The sequence below is a fragment of the Python bivittatus genome, unplaced genomic scaffold, assembly GCF_059951505.1.
Source record: "Python bivittatus isolate LINGU-HERP-01145 unplaced genomic scaffold, Pbiv_v1 ctg000610_np1212, whole genome shotgun sequence".
Taxonomy (NCBI): Eukaryota; Metazoa; Chordata; class Lepidosauria; order Squamata; family Pythonidae; genus Python; species Python bivittatus.
The window spans coordinates 43,172,232-43,195,668 of record NW_028277088.1 but is presented as its reverse complement, the minus strand read 5'-3'; the positions used below and the strand labels follow the sequence as shown (position 1 = coordinate 43,195,668).

Sequence of the window (23,437 nt, the reverse complement as noted above, 5' to 3'; positions counted from 1 at the left end):
TGCAGAGCTTGTGTCGTGACATGTCTACACATATTTCATCATTCTGGCATCATTATGTTTAGAACACATCCCAGTGCTAGTTCTGGTTTGACTAGTCCTGCCAATTATTTTTCTACCTCTAATCTTACTCATGGAATATACTGCCAAAGTAATTAGGCTGAGTTGCCTTCTTATTTACAATTACTGTATATTCATAATTTCTAGATGGGGATGCATACTATGTATGGCAGCAAAAACTAAGACACTTACAGCATCTTGAAGACTAACGCATTTATTACAGCATCAACGTTCATAGCTACACTCTGGGTGAGTTCAGATGAAAGTTAAATGTAGAAAATTTCTACAGTAGATATTGGCCATTCACAAAACTGTTTATATACCAAGACATCAAACTGGCTTCCAGAAGAACTTTAAAAAGCAGTAATACATATGGACAAGTGAAGGCTGCATTTATACAACACGTTGAACCATAAGTTAGCAACCATGATAGTAAAAAAAATCTATTGAATTATCTCAATGAAACAAATCTGTTGAATTAATTGGAAAGTAAACCTTAGAACAATTACAGTAGATGCACACTACAGTGATGATTACAAGCAGAGCAAAACTGATTATCTCAAACTTTTTGCAGCCTACTGAACACTACCATTGTATTCATTGATTTGTATTATAAACTGTATCTATGTGTATTAAACAATGTGCTTCTCAGCGATATTTCCCATAAATATGCTTTAGCTAAAGAAACGATGAATTGTTCTAATCTCTTGAATTTATCTTCTGTGCAGAAGGGAACATTTTAAACATTTTTCTTTTGCTCTGCCAGAGTTATGAAAGACAAAGTAGCTTAATGACAAGATGCTGTTTTTCTCTATTAGCTGGTTTCCTTCCAGATTGGCATTTCTGCTTTTCCTTGACTTGTGTTCTGGTTCTGAGGAGGCACCCTTAGGGTAAGACTGCAAGATCTTAGCAGGTCTTAGGCAAGATCAAAGCTTGTGCTGTCATCGGAGCTTCCCTCCAGTTCTGCTTGCTTGACATCTTGGAAACTTTAACTGGACAGTTCAGCCTTTCTTACTCTCCCCAAAAGCTGATGCCAGGTGTGTTTCTTGTGTTGTTGCACGGGCTTAGCCAGTGTCTGATGCTCAGGGATTGCAGTCTCTGGAAATTCAAGGGTCATGATCTCAGGGATCTCTTGTTCAGCAGTGGCAGTGGGACTTTGCATCTCCTCCATTGGCACCACTGGCTCATCAGTAGGTTGGGGAAATGTTCCTGCTGGAAATAATTAAGAGTCATTTTAGAAATCAAAGTAACTTATACATCCACTAATGGATGTATTATGTAGCCTAAACATTAACAGAATGCTGCTGAATTTCAGCTATGTGACTTGGAAAGGATTTTGGGGTTCTAGAATGCAACGTATAGTATCTCCACTCATTGTTCCTCAGTCAAGGTAGGCAGGCAGGCATATGAGGAGCTGTGGGATAGCTCAAGATTTGATAAACCATAGAATGATATCCCAGAAATAAGCTACTTTAAAACTGACCCTTGCTTGGAAAGGAACTGCATGAACACACAAGTTTGTCCTTCTCCTGCTACCAAGAATCAATGAGATAGTGGCAAACAGCTCCTTTGCCTTCCTGACCAGCTGCTAGGAATAAACACCTGCGCACACACATATTGCTGCATTCTAATTTTAAAAACATCTCGGTATAATAGCAGTAGTGCAGACATGGATTAAAGCCATACCCTGTTTTCTTTATGAGCCTGGAGATGAATCAGGAAATTTCCTAGGCTGAATCCACAAATGCTGGTGCTGAGTATACTCCAGTCAGATGGAACGTACAGGCTATATATAAGACTGGTCAAATGTTATCCTGTTTTGCTTTGCATAGTTTGGTTTTCATGGTGATGGAATAGTTCCACTAAAGAAAACTAAGTACACATTTGCTTTATTTGCTTTCTTATAGACAGCTGTCTTTTCATGTCCCTTGTGCTGCTATTCACTGTTATTTTTTTAATTCGCTTGCCTTTTTCTTGCTTCTGTTTATTAGAGGGTGGGGTTTTTTTGCAAGCAATAATCAAACATACAATTAATGTCATAAAAAGGTTAAACCTAATCATACTTGGCTGTATGGTGACATTATTCACGGAAAACAAATCCAGTTCTAAGTGAAGATACATCATTCCTTCCCTTTGAATGAATTAATAGTTTTGCCAGGAGCAGTCTCTAAATTGACTGCTGAAAACTGTGTTTGTCTATGGGACAGGAATTCCCATATGGAACAAGAACCCTGGGTCTCAATCCACTTAGAGAGCATCAGATGAACTTAAAATACTTATTAATTGAAAAAAAATAATAGAGCAAGTTTTGCTATAGGAGGTATTTTTTCTAAAGCAGTACCATAACACAATATAATGTAGCATCAGCGATGGTAACTTGTATGATAGACTTCATTTGAGAAGGAAAAGCTGAAATTCCACCTTGGTTTTCCAACCCAACAAGAAGTAAAAGGCAATCATGCAAATTGTGCTCTGTTGTGGTGATCCTGATAGCTTTGTCTGTAGATGTGATAGCCTCCACTCAGGAGGTAGGGAAAGATACCACCATGGCCCAGAAGTTTAAGAAATTCCAACATGTCATCCAAACTTTTGTTGATGACCAAAACTGCTTTTCTTGAGCAACCCCACAATGAATTCAGTAACAACTAGAAACTGGTTCTCTGACATCTTCTAGAACTTGAAGAAAATGTTCAAGCCCATAACTGCCAGTCAATGGCCTGACTTAATCTCCCCCTCAGCGGGGAAGCTGCTTGCGTCAATCACTGATGGGAAGGAGGCTGCTCATAAAAAAAGCTTAATTTTATATGCTATGAAACTCTGCGTATACATTTTCTTTGGATGTAGGATGTTTGCCTTAACAATATTTTAAAAGTCACATCTGGTTTCCAATTGGAAGTCAAAATACAGTATTTATATTTTGTAGTCACTTCTGTTTGCAGCATGTTACATGGTTAGCTAAGGTTGAACAACAGCAATAATAAGGTTTAATAATATTTAATAATAATATTACCTTCATCTCTGTCTGTCTTCTTACATTCTTTTTCCCAGTTGTCTACCAAGATAGGAGAAACCAGTTCTGCAAACTGTGATAGTGGACATGCAGATGAGCAGCCAGGTAGAGTGACTGGGTAGGGTTCTTTTGAAGTGTCATTTCGAAAATACATTTCAATAGTGTGAACTCTGATTTACAGAAGCCGGGGGGTGGGGGGGGGAGGAGGAAGAGAGAATATCACATGTTGAGGAATTTTCTTCAAAAATGCAGTACAGATCTAGAAATTCATTCTAGAAATAAGGAATACAATTCAACTATATGAAGCTACAGTAGGTCTATCTGACCCTTAAACTTTCTGATATAACGAGGAACATTACTTCAAGAGACTGTTCTGAACTGCTCCAAAAGAGAAAATCCCCAGAAACCTACTGCCCTAGGATAGAGTTATTAATTCCTAGATATTTGAAGATTAAGCTCTAGTTTTCTCTTGCCTTTCCATTTGAAGGAAAGCCACAGGAAGCTGCCGCTTCAAAGTATTCTATAACCCTATGGGATGAGGACATGGTAGGGAGCATCCTGGAAGAAAAGGGCAGAGATATAATCTTACCAGTTTGCCTATTAATAAATTGATGTTTGTGACATCCTCTATTTTGTGAATAGGCAAGCTTCTCCTCTCTAATATAGTAGTTCTGCATGCAAAGCCACGGCTTGCTCTCAAAATTCCAAATACGGCCATCAGCTCAAAACATTTGCCTACTCTTGGTGAAAATGAATGGATGCTGTCATTTGGTAATAAAGGTCTATTGATTGTTAAGGATGAAGCTACCAGATCTGCTGCAAAATTCCATATCACCATGAGGTAGAAGCAGAAAACCTCCTCCTCCTCCTCCTCCTCCTCCTCCTCCTCCTCCTCCTCCTCCTCCTCCTCACTCCCTCCCTTCTTCCTTCTTCCTTCTTCCTTCTTCCTTCTTGTTTTTTTCTTCTTTCTTCTTTCTTCTAGCTCAGATCTGTCAGTCCTAGCTGAAGATCAAAATATGTATAGAAAGAAGGTAGGTCAGGATCTACTGGTAGATTTCTGGGTGAGCTGCAGGATTTTGGTTCCTTTTTCTTTAACAGAAACAATAACTACAAAGCTATTTGCACTTAAATTAGGTTGCAGAAAAAGAAAGTTTGGAGCAGGGAGTAGGATTTTGTGTGTGAGAGAAAAGATCTGTGAACCTGATATCGATCACACAGTCCTGGAATGAGTATGTAATCACAAATAACCTGTTCTTAATGTTTTGTGTATATTTGCCCACCTGAGCTGCTTATTTTGTAGAGGTCCAGGTTCTAGCAAAAAATGAAATTGATTTCACAAGTATGCCCTCCCCTATGATAAAATACTTACCCATTTTCTTCTTCATACTGTTCAAAAATCTGGCAAGAAGCGTAAGGTGGTAGTTTATTATTGTATGTATTGAGTGCCATCTGCAGGGCACCAAGAGTAGTGTCATGCTGTAAAATGGGAAAAGGTACATATTAATATTATTGTGAATAGAATGATATTGCTAATTACAGTTGTTTTATACTGATACTGTACATAGATGCCTAGTATTGTTAATCTGAGAATGCGTCTTCCTTCAACTATTTTCTTCTGCAGTAAATAACAAATGTTCTCTCTCTTTGTTCCACCTGCACACACATATATGCATCAATTACAGATTATCTTTTGCATTTTCCAAGTAAGACTCCTGTATTTTTAAAACAAGGATGCACATCTTTTTTGGAGTATTTTTGTATTATGTCATTATAGACCTAAGGTATTATAGTAGCATCCCTACTAGGGAATTACCACCTGGATGTGAAAAGAGGGATCAATCCTTTCAGGATTCTGAAAGGATGCTGGCAGGAACATGTGCTCCTGATCAGGAGCACCCTTGTCTGTAAGGTCAAAGGGGAGGGAGATTACTCTTACTTAAAGTAATTGATAATAGAGGTGAGAGCAGGTGGTTTCTGCAGTCATGGGGGAAATCTAGAAGAGGGAACATCAAACTCAAACCCAGGAGAAGGCAAAAGACTTCTATAATGTTCCCAAGAAAACTGTATGAGCATAAGTGAAAACTTTAGACAAATCTGGGGGCCAGACAATGAAGCTCCCAGATTGGAAAGCCTCTAGTTATTAAAGAAGAATGTTGAGCTTCCATGAAAAGATCTGGAGATGATGATGTAGCCAGAATAATCCACAAGGAAGTCCAATTACTGATAGTCCCAGTATTGAAAGAGGACTCAGTGGGGGACAGATCATCCTGGAGAAAATCTATTGATGTGGTTGCTAAGACTTGACACTGACTTGATGGAACATAATGGATCAATCAATCTTCTGTATTATTCTCTATCATAATTCTCAGACATTCTCATCCAAGTTAGAGACCAGACAGCACTTCAAAATCACTTTGATAAAAGCTGTGATCCTCCACAAATTTCAGCTATTAAATTTCATTGAGTCTGAGCAGCAGAACTGTTATCAGTGTATGCATACAGTTGTTGGTTGGCTGGCTAGCTGATTTTTAAAGATACTTACTGCAGAATAGACTACCATCTTTCTTTTCTGTGGAAATCGAGCTTCTGAGAACTGTTGTAGAATATATTTCACAAGGAGACCTTAATGGAAGGGCAAATGAGTGTTATTAATAATGGTGAAAAAGCAAGTCAGGTTGCAGTCCTATACTTTCCAATGAACTTCACTGGAATGTACTTTAAGTATTCTTAATACAGGTACTATTGAGGTTCCAAATGAGAAAAAAGAATCAATTAAAGAAAACGGGTACATTGTTTTTCAGTGCTAGAGATTTTCTATCTTTGATTCTGAATGAGGGGTTAGGAAAAAGGGGTAGCACTTTCCCATATTGAAGTGGTACAGAATTTGGACTTCTCCTGGATTCCAGCTCCATTAGCAGGATTCAAAGGGTCTGGTTGGGAGCAGGGCTTCTTAGGCTGGGTTCACACAGTGTGCTAATCCATAAATGATACTACACTTTAGTGCCGTAAATAAAACCCCAGTAATTGTAGTTTGTAAACCATAGCTTATAGCTTAATGTGATATTGTTAACCTATTCATTAAACCTTGGTTAAGCAAACTGACTTAATTATGGGCATGGTTTGTAAACCATGGTTTAGGCATTAAGTGTGAATCAGTCTTGATAACAAACCAGAATTAAAATACACTAAGGTTAAATGTGAGTTTTGACCCAACCATAGTTTTCCATAATTGAAAAACTGTTTATCACTGAAAGGATGAAGCAAGTGCCTGTTTTTTTCCTAGCATGGCAAAAGAGGCAGGAGGCAGAATAAATTAATCCTTTTTTCTTAATGTTTGCACTTCATCAAATTTAAAGTATTCCTTTGTCTGAAATTCTCTTGAAACCATGGGCCTATGGAGAGGAGGCAAGGGGAGGCAATTAACACAGGCATCATAATGCCATCACACAAATGATGTAATTTATGTGGTGGCATTAGATGTCATAATGCAACATGGAATTGTATCATTTGCATTTGTGTTGACTTGTGTTGCCATGATGCTCATGGCATCATTTTGACATTATCGTGGCTTGTAACAAAAGCCTATATTTGAACCACATGCCTATGTCTGGAAACTTTGTTCAACCACTTCCACGAGATAGCTGGAGAGTATAGTGTTGCACTGGCACCCTAGAAGCTTTGAGAACTTGCATCTTTCATCTGTAATAATGGAGGGTAAGGGATATCGCCAACATCCACTACAATGAAACAGCAGACCCAAAATAGCTTTGAAAACAAATTTGTCTTACAATTCTGCCAATTAAAATCCTTCCTTGTTGATTAAAATTGGCCTCTATTGATTAACCTATCAGCCACAGCTTTTGTTGATTAAGAGATCAAAACTAATTAGAACATCCAGCCCAAATGCTTTGTGGTTTATTTTAGCTAGAATACATGGTACATAAAGATGTTTCAATGATCACAGTGCCTTTGTTACCTCCTTGCAGCCGTGCTTTTTCTTCTCTTTTGTAAATACCAAACAGTGATGACAAGGATAATTCAGTAAGCTCTGTCAACTTTGCCATTACATCTTCAGTAGCCCATTCAGGTAATGTAAAATTGTGAATAGACTGCAATTAAAAAGGATGATCTTAAGTCCTTTGTCTATTGGACACTTGGGATATTTGGCTTGGTTTCCCTTCTCTTCAATCTTCAGCAGTATCAATGGCTCGGTTTGCCCATTATGCAAAGCTATGGTTTATTTAATCATGTTTTAACAAACTACAAGTGGCTGGGCTTGCACAATAGCATGCTAAATCATAAGCTATAGTTTAAAAACCACAATTCCTGGTTACTACACTTACTACATTTTGTCAGAACCAAACAAACCACACTTCAGTGTAATATATGAATACATCAGGGTCCATGATCAATTTCAGATTTAGAGGGAACCTCAGTTACTTACTTTGGAACCCTGAAGCAAAGCAGGATGTTTCTGCATCTAGTATATCCCATGATAGTTCCAACTTAAACCTGAAATGGTCTTTTATTTGGCCCCAAAAAAATTAGAGGCCTAGTTTCCTCAGATCATGTTTTCATATGATGAACTTTTAATTTCCCTTGTCTTCCTAGCTTTGGAGTTTGCTTTCCATTTCTGGCAGAATGCCAGCAGCTCCCTAACTAAGAAATCCTAGACTTTGTTCCCTTACTCAATAACTTCCTGTCACAAAACAAATCATAGCTGTTGCAAGTTAAATTGTTAACTAATGTCCTGTCTTTGGCACAGGGACTTGGTGAACTCCTTTCCTCTCCCATAGAAATTATCAGGCAAAAGGAATTTTAGGCATAAGATATCACTGCAGTAAACAGGAAAGATACAGAAACTTCAAGCTCAGCAGAATCAGATAAAGTGATGAACCAGTAAAGCAACCTGAAAATCCTTTGGTCTTGGTCTCCAGTATGAGACACTCCTCATTCAATTCAGGCTATACTGGTACAATTGATGCAACTTTTGTTGAGTTGTAATGCTACGGCATGATTGATGATAAGAATGAGCTCTTGAGAACCTCAGGTTCATGTAATGTTCTCTGCTTCTTTCTTGTCCCAATTACAAAATTCTAATCTTGATTTATCATCTGAATAAGCAAGCTATGGTTCGTGGTGCTTTGCTGAAGACCAGGTTTGCAAATCTAAGTTTTTCATTAAGCTAGGAACTTTCATTACTCCTAATGGCATGATGGGAGATAAAGGACCCTATGAGTCAAATCAGGACTAATTCTTATAATGCTAAACCATGATTTGGTATTTAATCAGTACTTCCTCCCTGGCTGTGTTCATATCATGATAAACCATAATGCATGAATAATATGATAATGCATGAATAATATAATAAACATAATAACGATGAAACCAGCCATTCTGGTTTGTAAACTTTGGCTTATAGTTTACTATGATGGGGGATCTATCTTATTATCTGAATTTCCCCTGAATCAGGTCCATTCAATTTGTCTAACTGGTTCAAAGTTTTATGTAGGTAAAATGTATATGTGTATGAGTACACATGCAAAAATCTGTTGAATTGTCAAATTGATTTGGAGGCACTTGATTCAATCTGAAGTACTGAAACAAGCAGGCAATTCAGTCTCATGGAGTTAGCTGATTTAATCACCTTCAAATCAAAACCCTGCTCAGCTGTATTGCTTAACTATTATCTTTCATCCCATTGATCCATTCAGGCAAACAGGGCAATGAACTACAGTTAATGCCTAACTTTCAAATCCATTTTCCCAATAAAATAATTGTCATGCTTTTACACTTTATCAGAATATTCCATTCTTTCTTCATAGACTGTGTTTGACTTTACCACTGCTTCCTATGTACATTTTAGATCTTATCGAATAATTCTAAATAAATTTAGTTCTATCTATTGAAAGTAAGTGGCTGCAATATTAATTTATTAAAAAATACATACCTCACAGAATAGGGTATCCTGTACATGCCAGATTTTAAAATTTGTGGGATATTTGAGAACGGGAGCATCATATCCTGAATAGTAAGCTATTGTTTCGATGAATTCCTGAAAGGAGATAAAAACAGCATCCTTAAAAGGCAAAGCAAGACACAAGATACATGTTCATGCAGGTTGTGATATTATGTACAAGACTACAACAGGCTTGCATACAAGTATGCTGAGATCAGATTATAGTGCTTGGAATTAAATAGTCTAATCACATGCAGTGTTGCAATTATGTAGTCTCTAAGACAGTCTTTTCCAACCGAGTGCCTTCCAGCCAAGCTGACCTTTAGCTCCCATAATATCCAGCCAAAGGCAATTCAAATTGGGAATTATGGGAGTGGAAGGTTAAGATGTCTGGATGGCATTAGGTTGGAAAAGCTTACTCTAGTCCAGCATTACTGCCCAGACTAAATGTTAAAAGTTGAGGTAGAAATAATCATTGCATTCCTCTTCCCATCCTCCTTTCTAAGTAAACTTTAAAGCATTGTTTAAGATCCTGCCCGGTTCGGAAACTAGCAACTGTGATCTTCTGGTTCAGACATAATAGACAGCAATGCCTCACAATGAACAACCCCTTTTGAATCTTGGATGTAATAACATATATAAATTGCCAATAAAACAATTTCCTATCAGCAATTTTTAGTGGCCTACTGAAGGAATTCATTCAAAAGTGAATGAAAAGTGAAAATAACTATTCAATGATCATTTTTTCTTTGGCTAATCAAATAGTTGGATACATTAAGTTTGATTTGTACTCTAGTCTAGTTGAAAATATCATTTTCTAGAGGTTCTAGAGTAGTGTTTCTCAACCTTAGCAACTTCAAGATGTGTGGACTAATTGCTAGCTGGGGAATTCTGGGAGTTGAAGTCCATATATCTTAAAGTTGCCAAGGTTGATAAACACTATTCTAGAGTCTAGATATTTGGTCCATAGTTGAATAATACTACATGTTAATTTTTGTCCCAACTACAAAGCCATAATATGATTTATTAAACTAATCCTGTATTAGGTAATATGCAATGCCAGTATTTTTTTAGCATATTGTATTATTAAACCATTTGTCTCCATTTCAAACAGTTGTACTGGGTACTTTTTTTGTAGTGTAGAAGTAATGTCTCAGCAGAATATCTATTCTTGCACACTTTATTTATTCATTTATTTCATTAGATTTAAAGGACGCCAGACTCCAGAGTGACTTTGGCCTATATTTTAAAAGACTAAAAAAATAGTAACAGAAGAAACCATATATGTCTGGACAAGAAACTCCATATACTACAAAAACCACACGCAGCAGGGCTCAGTAGTCAGTTTACCCCAAGGCCTGGAAGAACAACCAGATTTTTAAAGACTCCCAGAACACCATCAGGATGGGAGCCACACAGATCTCTCTGTGTGTGTGTGCATGTGTGTGGGTGCATACCATAGCACAATCACTTATTGGTCCTCTTCTAAATAAATTTCACACAGCTCAGCCTACAGAGCTTCTATAGATATGCAGGCAGAGAAGTGCCTTGTGTTGTCATGACGGTTAAGACAGCACTTCATCCACAGATGGCAATTGGAAGAGACAGGCCTCTCTCAGTACAGCTATTCCCCAGTCCAATGATCTTTATCAGTAGTAAAGACTCCATTTTTTTGCTTGCTTACTGCAAGCACAGAGACCTTTGCATTTGAACCTAACAGCTCTGAGAATGAAGAGTCAATCTGGGTAGAACCCAAAGCCTTCCAGATGTGTTGCAACAATAATGCCCAGGATGGCCATTCTGTATGGCAAACAGATGTCCTACTGGAGAAGGCTGAGACAGCCTCACTTGCAGTCTGACATTCTCCTTTTTTTAACTGTAAAAAAATAATTCACAAGTAGTATTTTAAGACAATCTTCATCCTTATCACTCTATTTTTTGTTACCTCATATGGTTTAATTTTTTCCTGGAATTCATTTGATGCCATTGTTTTCTTCAAAAGTTCTCTGTAGCGTGGACATTGAAAATTTGGATAACGTAATTTCTGAAATATAAGAATGAGACTGTAACATGCAGCTAACTCATTTTTGTCTTCATACCTAAGGCTTTTCTTGATCACTTTTCTTTACATTGGGTTCAGACATTGCATTAAACCATGCTTCTTTAGCAAAGCTTTCTTGAAAATTCCATAGCGACCCTCGTTCACAGATAATACATCATACATTGGGGATTTGCCTCATGATACCCAGTGGTGTCAAGATGCAAACATCTAAATGGCATCATTGGGATCCCCCAAATTATTATTATTATTTAATTGCTGAATTGCTATGATCACCCTCTTTCACAACATTTCAGCCATTAAAAAAAATCACGTTGTTGTCCATATCATTTTGCATCCAGCAACTGGAAAAGTAGACACCTCTGCCCAAAGATTGTAAGCCATAACATCTGGGTTCCCACATCATGCTAAGTCTGGGTTTCTCAAAGCCTCAGCTGTAACTTTTCAGGGATTCATGATTGATGTAGGTGAGGAGGTCATAGTTTGTGGGGGAGTCACAGAATCTTAGTTTCAGAACTGCAGTGCTAAGCCAAGGTCAAATTATATTGTATGGCTTCCTGTGAATTTTGAAGGAAGGTGAGTGGGGTGGGGGAGGTGAAAAAAGAAGCAAAGCCACTAGTTGTATTTCATGTTGGATATAAATTCATCGGTCACTAGGTGAAACTGCGACTGTGCTTATGATCTTACTTCAGCTTTGTTTTACAGACCTGTGAAGGTCTTAAATGTGAAGATTTGTCATAGAGTTACTTTTTCATCACCGTTATACCTGTGAATGGTTGCTAAACGAGGCAGTCACTAAACAAGGACTATTGGTAATCAGTATAGTAATTCAGTGCATGTTTCTAATGCATGTGCATATAACTGTAGATACATTAAGTGGCTTGCTCTGCATAGCTGGCCATTTTACATGAAGATGTCAAGTTACAGTTCAAACTAGGACAGAACATGGTTAGGCAATTATAATTTTCTGGGTTATTTTTAACCAAAAATTAAAATGTTCAATAACTGGAGGCAGACTACAGTACCTAAAACAAAAAGCAAAAGCAAATATACATTCTATACACCTATGATTTTGGAGTACTTGAGGAATACAGCCTAATTTTCCCCTCCCCAGTTAATATCCAGATTTCAAATTTCAAACTCCATAGTACAATGTTAGGCTCAAAGCATACCATAACAGATATAAAAATGCATATTAAATGATAAAAATATTTAGAAATGAGTACTTTGATATTTCAGATATTTATGAATGTTTTACCTGTGCTAAAATGCATGGGAAATATCATTTCAATGCGTATTTAAATATTTTGGTATAATGCAAAAATGGGACAGAATATATTGATGCATGAACACATGCTAAATTGAAACATGGACCAGAAACAGATGGATCCATCCATCCTCACAAATAGCAAACAGAGTAGAACTAATCCAGCCCAAGGTGTGGTTATTCTACAGTCAGATCCTTAGCAGATCAAATCATGTGACTGGGCAGACAGGGAAATTCCTGTGCTAGAAGTAGTAGTCAGCTCCTCCTTTTGTGTTGGCAGAAGGAGCCTGAAACCCAACTCCTACATTCAAATGCAATAATGAAACTGATACTGAGAGTAATAAAGGACTGTAGATAAACTAGAACAGAGGATTTGTTGCTGTCTAATGTAGAAAGACTCTGAATTGGTAATAAACCTCTGTTTGGAGAGATGAGTTTGTCAAATAGAAAATGTTTGCATGTCCTTATTGACAGAAGAAGTGCCTAAAAACCTGGAAGAATGATTTATATTACTGATACTCACTGGATTGCTGGCCTTTGGAACTACATGTACTGGGACTGGTTGCCACAGGAGTTCAGGATTCCAGATTTGATCACCAGTAGGTGGGAACAGACCAGCAAGATTTGCCTGGGCGCTCATGATGGTTCGATCAATTTCAGTGCTCTGAATTAAGATCTGAAAGGAATAAAAGGGCACTGTGTTACAGCAACTTGGTGTTTTGTTCGGAATTTTGCCTGGCCACCTAGAGAAAAGAAAATTAAGCCTGAGAGTGGCGGAGAACATCCTGTGGAAATAGAGATGTGGTAGAGACAAGAGTGTTTTCTGTGTACTGAGTGTATTTCTTTTGCTTTAATGTGCATGCTTTTATATGGTATACTTGGTGTTACTGGTTTATTTCTTCTGGTGAGTGCACTTAACTTGTACAGTGACTGCACATTCTGTGAACAGGTGTGCCCCTTATGGCAGCATTTTATGAAAATGCACATGATGAGACCTTAAAAATTCAAATATGTCCCAAAACAGAAACAAGAGAACTCTACTTTAAGCAACCTTCTCTTGAGGCTTCTGTCAAAAATGAAGTGAGTTGAGACAGCCATTAAAAAAGTCTGAATGCTAATGTGATAGTTCTTAAAATTTTGAATGCGGACTGGGGAGGCCCAAATTCAAATCTATCCTCAACCATACAAGCTTACAGGATGACTTTGGGCCAGTCACTACCTCTCAGCCCAACATCTCCTACAGTGATGCTGCTGATGGAAAAATTGGAGGTGGTCTTAAGTTCTCCTGGAGATAGAAATCTGGCAAACAAACAGACAGATACATTAAATAGAATTTCCAGAAAGTTGAATTTATTCATCCACAATTCCCATAATTTGCTGGCTCTCAGATATCTTATCCTAGCTGTAAGTGTGAGAACAGTTATACAGGAAACATGTATAATTTATCTTTGGGCATCAGAATTCTGAGTCTTTGATATTTCGAGCCATATATGACTAGAATTGGAGAAAACTCTTATATGTTCCTGTACTCACCTCCTCTCTTTTGTAACTGGCACTCAGAAAGTTTGAATATCTCTTCTTTATGTATTGTCCAAGCTCATACTGTTGCTTCATTCCAATCTATGGAAAGGCAATACAACCATGAGTTATCTAGAAAGGGAAATCCAATCATAATGCACTTTCTAGTCCTTGTGAAGAGCTAAGCATTAATTTATTTAAGCTTCTATTTATAGGTCTCCTTAAAGTAACTCAGCCCTTGCAGTATTGATATAACAGCTTACTAGGGTAGTGATATGCTGACCTGACTCTTATTTCTGCCCTGAATAACTCACTAAAGTTGGGGGATAGGGTAGGATTTTCAGCATGCTTACCAGCTGATGAAAAGTAAATGGCATGTATTTCTATCTTCTGTCTCCAGACACCTCCTCCAAGGATCTACCAATGACTAATTAAAGTTGGTCTGGTCACATGGTCACAGTTCCCCCAAAGTGATGTATTTCAGTTTTCAGATTTTATTTTGGACCATAGTATTCCAAACAAAAAGGCTTCTACTCTGTGGAGAGTGGGTATTATATATGTCCCCTTCCACATGTAACAGCTGGTCTGTCACTGGTCCTATTTTGACTATGTGCCTTCAAGTCATTTTCGACTCCTAGCAACCACAAAGATAGATTTTTCTCCATGATGATCTATTCTTAACCTGTTCCTTTGAGTCTCCTGATTGTGCACTTATTTTCACTGTAACTGAATCCATCCACCTTGTTGCTGGTCATCCTCTTCTCTACCCTTACACCCTTCCCAGCATTACAGCCTTTTCCAGAGAGCAGGGTCTTCTCATAATGCGTCCGAAGTAGGATAATTTGAGCCTGGTCATTTGTGCCTCGAGTGAGAACTCTGGGTTGATTTGTTCAGTGATCCATCAGTTTGTTTTCTTGGCTGTCCATGATATTCTCAAGAGTCTTCTCCAACACCAAAGTTCAAAGGCGTCAATACTCTTCCTATCCTGCTTCTTTAAAGTCCAACTTTCGCTTCCATAGACTGTCACAGGGAATACCATAGCTTGCACAATTCTGATCTTTGTAGGTATAGACACATCATGGTATTTGAATATTTTTGCCAAGGTCTTCATGGCTGCTTTACCAAGTTTTAGTCTGTGGTGTATTTCTTGTTCCTTTACTATTGATGGTTGATTGTAAAAGGCAGAAGCCATCCACCATTATAGCTTCTGGTGGATAGCTTCTGCCCACCAAGGAAGCTATCTTCCTTGTCAATTCTAAGGCTGGTTGCTGTAACTGCTTCATTAATTTGGTCTTCTTTATATTTAATTTAGTCCCATTTTTTCACTGTGCTCTCTGACTTTTAGTACTAGGGCTTGCAAATCCTTTGCATTTTGGGCTATCAGGGTAGTGTCATCAGCATACTGCCGGTTATTGATGTTTATTCCTCCAATTCTAAAACCATGCCTATTTTTTTCCAATCCAGCTTCCCTTAATATATATTCAGCATATAGTGGTTCCAGTAAGTAAGAAATATTTTCTAAGGTATCTTGGATGTTGAAATCTCTACTGTATACTGTTTCAGTATACTCCTTCCATCTTCCTTTGATCTCCTTTGAATTGGTTATTATTTGACATCCTTTAGCATACCAATTCAAGATTGGAATCTCCTTCCTTTTCCTTTTTTTTTTAAATATTTTTTAAAATTTGTGATTACAAAAAGAAAAAAATACATAAAAGTGCTTTAACAAAAAAATGAAAAAATACAACAAAAAGAAAAAAAGTGTTAATATATCATTATAACAATAAACAATTACGATTCTATATATGCTTATCTAGTACAAATAATATTCAAGTACATATATATTTCTAATATATTTATATGACTACCATGTTTTTTTTAACTTATTTTGTATAAATGTATTTTGTATAAATGAGTCCCATATTTCATTATATTTGTCCATACAAAGTCTATGTCTATAGGCAATCTGCTCATAAGTGGCAAGTGCAATCAGGTCTTCAATCCACTGAGTGAATGGGGCCATACATTTATCTTTCCAATGCTGCAATATCAGTCTTTTGGCTATAGTAAGGGCATGGAGAATCCATTTACATTGTCCAGATGTCAAATTCCATGTACAAGGTACATAGTTCAGAAGAATACTATCCTCTCAAAATTTTAGCTTTTGTCACACAATCATATTTATATAGTCCACTATTTTCTCTCAAAACTTAATAAGTATAGGACATTGTAAAAACATATACTTTAAAGAGGCATTGTCCTTATTACATCTCCAACAAAATGTTGGTTCTGACAATCCTTTTCTATTCAGACGTAGTGGCATCCAATAAATTTTAAATATTATTTTTTGTCCATTGACACTCTTGCTATAGAAGTTAAGACACTCTCCCATTGTCTAAGCAATATAGAAACCTCTAATTCTTTATTCCACACATCTCTTAACAGTAGGTTAAGTTATAGTAGGTTTTTTAGTTTTAAAGGATTTAACAAGTTGTTCTAATATCACGTGTCTCAGAAGCTGAAAATGCTACTGGTCCAAACAATGTTGTTAACAAATGTTGTAACTGTAAATATTGGCATTGGGTTATATCTGATAGATGATATTTATCTCTTAACACAGAGTACATTAAAAATTCATCTTCATCTATCAGTTGGTCTAAAGCCATTATCCTTGCTTCCATCCAATTTTTCCATATCACCATCTTTTTCCCAATTTTTAAAGCTGGGTTTCCCCATAAAGTCAATTTGGTATGGGAAAAAGATCAGATTTTGAAAATATGAATTTATGTTCTGAAAATAACTTTCTGAATCTTGCCCTAGTTATTTTTTACTTTGAATGAATTATTAACAGAACAATAAATGTTGAGGAGGGATTCTAGGAGCTGACGTTGAACACATCTGAAAAGCACAGGGTTGGAGAAGGTTATGTCACTATTACATGCCAATAAATAAAAGTTAGTTATAGAACACACGTCTTTATTATATGTACTGTTTATCATCTTTACTACTATAGAAAACCAACAAACCTGAGTCAGTTGCCCAAATCCCTGTGGCCATTCACTTTCACTGTGTAAGCCATTGGGATAGTTTTCGATAGGACTTCTATCTCCATGTCGATAAATCTAGGAAAAAAGATTATAAAGACTGTGTCACTCTATTCTATTTTATTTTTCATAATAAACTTTTGATATATTTGCAATCCAACAGAACATTGGAAAGAAATGATATAAATGGGGTATCTATCTGCCCATCAATAGCGTAACTCTCTGAAAATAGAAGAGAACAGGTCCAAATGTGATATGGGGAGAAGCCAGCGATTGAAAGATCGTGTTTGAAAATGTGCCATTTTCAGGAGCCAGTGAAATAGAAATCCAAATAAACACACACACACACACACACACACACAGAGTATAAATATCTCCCCCAATGTATCCCTAAGGGAGAAGCAGCTAGGCAGCGATTCAGAGTGCTGCCAACTCCTCCATTCTAAGCCCCCTCCTGCCTCTCTATTAGTCACATGACTGAGGGCGGAGCTACGATTAAAGGTTGGAAAAAATCCCAGAAGCCGTGCTCTGCAGTCTTTCCCTATCTTGTTTTACATTAACATTGCATAAACAGTAAAGGAATATGAAGAAGCATCTAAACAAGCATGCAAATGAAACTTAATATTTTGGTTAAAGCTCACTCATATGTAACTTCAACACAATATATACATAAGAAAAAGGTAGCAGCCAAATGCCTGAAAAATGTCAAAATAATTTCAGAAGTTTGGAGTCAGTAATCTATATATCCTTCCTTACAGTAGGAATGTTTAATTGTTTGTTTATTAAAATACTTTTAACTATTCTAGATCCCAGGATATATTATTATTGAAACAATTCTATTATTGTTGGTCGCACAGTCAGCCAGATGTTTAGACTGGATTTGGCATGTTTATCCACCTATCAAGTCCTTTCCAAGGACCTGGGATAGGCAGATGTTGTTGTTTGATGGTGTTAAATAGATTGTTGCAGGATTGTTCCAAGTAAAGCTGCCTTTTGCAATTGACTGATGGTGATTTTGTCAATGCCAATGGTGTTCAAGTGGTGCTCCAGATGTTTTGGATTGCACCCAAGTCACCTTTTACTACTGGTACTATCTTTGCTTTTTTTTGCTATGGTCATTCTACTTCTGTTTGCAGGTCTCTGTATCTTGTGATTTTCTCCAGTTCTTTCTCTTCTAGTCTGCTGTCTCCAGATATTGCAACATCCACTATCCAGACTTCTTTGTCTTTCTTATCAACAGTTGTTAAGTCTGGGGTGTTGTGTGGCAGGTGCTTCTCTGTTTGAATTCTAAAGTCCCAGAGCACTTTAGCTTCTTCATTTTCTATTATTTTGTCTGTTTTGTGGTCCTACCAGTTCTTGCTTGCTACTTTGTCATGCCGTTGTTTGTAGTCAGTCTGTGTAATTTTCTAGCTAACGAGGTGGCCACTGTTTCTTCAGCTTCTTTGCAGAGGTGGCATTTGCTGTCTGTTGCTGTCTTCTCAGTTCTGGCTTTATATGCATTTGTTCTTAAGGCTTGGTCTTGTGCAGCCAGAATTAGCCCCTCTGTCTCTTTCTTCAACTTTCCTGCTCTTAGCCATTGCCAGGTCTTGTTTTCTGCTTTGGCTGCTAGTTTTGTGTGTGTGTGTGTGTGTGTGTGTGTGTGTGTACTGGCCATATAATACTTTGCCTTGCCATGTCTCTTTTCTATTCTTCATTTGGTCTTTCTTGTAGGCCAGTTTGGTCTCTTCAGTATTCAGTAAGCTTCATGGTGTACTAGCTTCAGTACATCTTCTTCACTGTCCTTCAGATGTTCTTCCAATGCTCTTTTTTCTTCTTCAACTGTCTGGTGTACTTGCAACATTCCATGCCCACCTATGCTCCTTGGTAAGTAGATTAAGTGTTATTAGACATTGTTTTGTTTAGGGTTCCCAAGAACAAGGAACCAGTTCTTCCCACATTAATATGGTCTGAGGCTTTTGCCCTATTTTCACTTGTTTGTGACCGAGATTCAGTGGTTTGGACTTATTCCTGGTCTATTGCTTACAACAAATATTCAATCCATCTTTTTCAAATGGTTCCCTAATAGTTTCCCTACCTAGCCCTTACCAGGCATAGGCCTACTTCCTTTTAGCAAGTTTGCTTGCTTCATCTCATGCCTTCCACCCATAGTCCTACTAATAGTGTTATCTGTGAAATTCCAGCTATTCTCTGCTTTAATTTGTCTTAACACCATCTCAGAAAGCAAGTTGGTACACCTATGTTTAATTAAAGATGCAAGGAGGCTACCTGTCATCACCAAGAGTTCCTTAAATCTGTACGTTACACCTTCCGCCAACTCTACCATCCTGCCTTTCCTGTATTACCAAACTATGTGCTGCAGTTGTGATGGTAACAGAGTTTCACCATAAGAACCTTTGTCTTTTTCACATTCAGCATTATCTGGAGTAACGTTGAGCTGGTTATTATGCTAAAGGCCAGTGTCCCTCAACCTTGGCAACTTCAGAAAGTGTGGACTTCAACTCTCAGAATTCCCCAGCCAACATGGCTGGCTAGAGAAATCTAGGAGTTGAAGTCCATGCTTCTTAAAGTTCCCAAGGTTGAGAAATACTGCTAAAGACAATGTAATATTTAGCTGATTGTTTTAAGATGTGGATAAATAGGTTTTGTTAACTTCCAGTCCCACCTTTCTACTACCAAGTGAGCTTCTGAGGTCACTCGCAGGTAGAAGGAATTAAAGATGGTTGAAGTAATGATACTATTTCAGCTGGTCCATCATTATGTATTTAGATTTATCTCCAGATAACAACAAGAGAGCTTTGAGGAAATCTTAGAGCAGAAACCAAGGATCCCCTTTTTTTATATTTCTTATGATTAGTTAATTATTAGATCTTTAATATATAGAAAGTGTTGATGTAAAGATGATTTATTTGTGTTTTTGTCTTTACAGGCTTATTACTTTTTTAATGTATGTGTAGTGTTATATTGTAATTTTAAATGGTGCTGAACAACTCTGACTGATGTTCTGGCACTAGATGGATGAGACATACATTTCTAGGTAAAAAAAAAAGCAGCTACAAGGGAATTAGACTGCAATCTTACGCACATACTTACTTTTGAATAAGATTCATGAGACTCAGTAGGATTTCTGAGAAGACTGAACTGCTAATTCTCAATGAATACTACTATGGAAGAGCAACAAAAGACTTCTGCGTGCAAACGACTTGTTCTAGCACTGAGTTATGAGCCTTTCCCTATTTTTATCCAGAGTGAATGTCTGCAAGCAGGCTGCAAAATGAGTATAACAATCTACATATAATAAGTAGTATATGAATGCTGTGTCTTTTGCCTTTTAAGTCTTGATGTTCCTCATTTCAGTTATGTTTGTAATGATTTTCCAAGCCCAGAACATTATATGATTAAAAAAACCATTCAAAAAATCTATTAATGCTGAGATTCCATAAAGCTGAGCTCTGTCACACCACCAGCCTTTCAATTTGCTAACTATTTCCAACCACTTTAAGTCCAACTTAGTTTCTCCACATTGTTTCACCATTTGTAGATTGGAAATACTTTCAGTTTGGTGTTAGCTATATGACTAGAGCCACAGAAAGCATTTCTGCATATTGAAGATCACCCTTCTTCTTTCTGTTGCAAATTGGCCAATTTACCCCAGAGCATCCAGTGCTCTGTTAATTAGCAGCTCTTCACCCTGCTTTGCTTTCTAGGCCTTTTCCTCGATACACAGCCTGTGCATCTGTGTACATTTCTCTAACAGTTTGCAAAGCTTTGCTTCCACCAGGCTGCTAGGGAGTAGTTGCAATGTCCTTTTTTGAAACTATTAATAAATGGACTGAGAAGCTTCAAAGGCTTTCTGTTCATTAAGAGTCAAATCTGGGTTGCAGATGGCATTCCAGCAATCCCGAAGAATGTTGCCTGGCTGCAAAGTCTGTGACCATAGTGAACTAGTAGAATTGCATTCAAGGCCTTTCCTCATATCTGGGTTAGATGAAATCTGAGCTAGGTAGGGGGTATGACAGTCTCCTGATGGGGAAATTCAAACACAGGAAGAATTTGTTGGGATGCAAATTTCATCCATCAATGAAGCAAAGATGGAAAATAAAAGCAGACTTTCAGATGATGAGGAGGAAACAGGTGTTTTTTTTTTAAAAAGGTTTATATCATGTTAAGGCTGATTTGCAGACAGCACTGCATTATTGCATACATGCATCAGTAGAGGTAGAAGGTTGACTCATATGTTACTGTATATCAACAATTGTTTGAACCATGGTTTAATGAGCCCTAGTCACCACATATAACACAAATCACAAACCTTGGCTTAGAAACCCAATAATTGGGGTTCCACACAAAGCTAGGCCAAACCCAGGATGGAGGAGGTCTTCTTGGGCATTAAATCTTTAATGCAGAATCAGAGGCTAAGCATAATTCCCCAAGAGATACCTATCCAGCTCTTGATTTATTTATTTACAGGACTTATATGGCCGCCTATCCCATATAATGAGTCTAGGTGACTCACAACAATCCATAACCACAGAGATAAAAACAAAATACCCTTCCCCTCAGGGCACCAGACCAAACAGCCTCCCAACTCAACCTACATCCTAGCCCAGTGCTTGGGGGAAGAGCCAGGTCTTCATGGCCTTCCAGAAGGCTAAAAGGGTAGGATCCCTCAGATCTCAGATGTGAGGCCATTCCTAAAGGCTGGGCAGCCACCAACAAGGTGCGCCTCCGAGGTCCCATCAGGTGGCAACATTTAAAGGAGGGGACCTGGGGCACGCCCACCCTATCTAACCTAGTAGGATGGGCAGATACCCTCAGGGACATGCAGTCCCACAAATGACCTGGCCCTGTGCCATGTAGGGCTTTCAAGGTGATAATCAGCCCATTAAATTGCACCTGGAAAACAACTGAGAGCCAGGGCAGTTGACACAGCAGTGGTGAACTGTGGGGCACCCAAAACTGCATACTGCTGCATTCTGGACCACTTGTAGCTTCTGGATGGTCCTCAAAGGCAGCACCATGTAGAGGGTGTTGCAATATTCTCCATTGTCATACTGCTCCATTGTCATACTGCTCCATGATTGTGATTTCAGATTTTGGGAAATACTTTATGAACTACATATGAGGCTAAACAGCTTGTGACTTTTTCAGCTGAACTTACTGGTGCCTTCACTAGTGCCAAAGCAGAGTGGAGATTGCAGGGCACTGCCAGTGACATCATAGTCTGCTGAGGATGATGAGCATGCTGGAGATGCAGCACACTGCTTTCTCTGCAGCATCACAGCAGCAATCATAGTACTATTATTCACAACTCCTCCTCCCTCACCCTCAGATATCCTCCCTGCTCTCATGGACAGCACATAGATGGAGTCCCCTGAGTAATGAAGTACTTGTAAGCACAAGTCCTACTTAATGCAACAGATCATCACTTCTCTCCCCATATATCCATCACATGTGAGTAAATCATAGAACCAGCTACTTCATCCAGTTACTTTCCAGTATAAAAAATAATTATACAAAAATACTGTCCTCTACTGTTTTTGTTTTTGTGAACAATAGTCTCTTATGCTGCTGGACAAACCACTGGAAACTTGGTCATATGTCTTTTCTATCACTGTACACTTAAGCATGTGTACATGCAACACCTTTTCTTATCTGATGCATCTTATTCCACAGCATCATTGATTTCCCAATTATCAAATAATATATATTTGATAATATATATCCTTTTTGGAATGTTGTTTATATGTCTCGACTAGCCATTTTCATTACAGATGAGCTTCTTACACACAAAGGCCATAAAACATTTAACTCTTTATAGGCTGGAGCTGACACTTATTACACTTCTAAAGGGTTATGAACAGTTCTTCACTGAAGAGGAAAAATCCCTTAATATAACTCAGATATAGGAGAAAATCTTATAAAGACAACATTCTAGAGGAAACTGATTTTATCATATCTGCCTGAATATTTACACAGAGCCCAGCAACACTGATAAAACACAAACCTGAACAAACAGCATCTATTTCATAATCTTACAGAGGAAGGGAAATTGTGGGACTCTTTGAAATGTCCAGGATCATAGATTAATCATGCCCGGCTCATTTTAAATTAAACCATATACATTTATGAACCTATTCCCTTTCCTGTACTTACTAAAATCACAAATTTCAACTCCCGTCCGAATGCTGATTGGAGAAGAGAAATAACGAGGGCCAGCAGAGCAAAGTGCAGATTCTTGGAGCCTCTTGCTAGACGTGTTCCTCCCATTCTGCCAGCAGATATGTAAACGCTCTTTCACTAGTACACGTGCTTTTTAAGGGATTCTAAAGGGTGGATACCAAACTGGTAATTCAAAGAGGAAGTGACAATTCCTCTTTGATCTATTTCTTAACTTAGGCTTTTTTGGGCAGCTGCAGCCCTGGGAAATGACAGAAACATAATTGGTGAAATCAGACTTCTTTCCAAAATAGATTCAGCTTCTATACGATGCAGAGAGGTGGACAGATTTACACATTGCAATAAG

General features: G+C 37.8%; 1 protein-coding gene across 2 annotated transcripts; it reads right to left on the bottom strand.

The window, feature by feature from the left end:
• Window positions 1–255: 255 nt before the first annotated feature.
• On the bottom strand, window positions 256–23,206 carry ACP3 (acid phosphatase 3). Of its 2 annotated transcripts, none has more exons than XM_088150897.1 (11): window positions 23,068–23,206; window positions 16,897–16,992; window positions 13,886–13,972; window positions 12,876–13,028; window positions 10,972–11,070; window positions 9,018–9,122; window positions 7,044–7,176; window positions 5,610–5,689; window positions 4,437–4,543; window positions 3,068–3,237; window positions 256–1,269 (listed from the first exon to the last, which is right to left on the bottom strand). In XM_088150897.1, the coding sequence occupies exons 1-11, from the start codon at window positions 23,179–23,181 to the stop codon at window positions 1,046–1,048; spliced, it is 1,368 nt and encodes a 455-aa protein (XP_088007023.1). In that variant the 5' UTR covers window positions 23,182–23,206; the 3' UTR covers window positions 256–1,045. The 2 variants fall into 2 exon arrangements, with proteins under 2 accessions (XP_088007023.1, XP_088007024.1); XM_088150898.1 differs by having other exon boundaries at window positions 256–1,266.
• Between the last annotated feature and the right edge of the window lie 231 nt (window positions 23,207–23,437).

What these genes read in the sequence shown, in the direction of transcription:
- ACP3 (XM_088150897.1), bottom strand. Translation starts at nt 23,181, where the DNA reads ATGGGAGGAACACGTCTAGCAAGAGGCTCCAAGAATCTGCACTTTGCT. An exon ending in CCAGTTACAAAAGAGAGGAG is followed by an intron (nt 13,029 to 13,885) that starts GTGAGTACAGGA and finishes TATTCCTTTCAG; the next exon opens with ATCTTAATTCAGAGCACTGA. An exon ending in AAAAGCACGGCTGCAAGGAG is followed by an intron (nt 5,690 to 7,043) that starts GTAACAAAGGCA and finishes CCTTCCATTAAG; the next exon opens with GTCTCCTTGTGAAATATATT.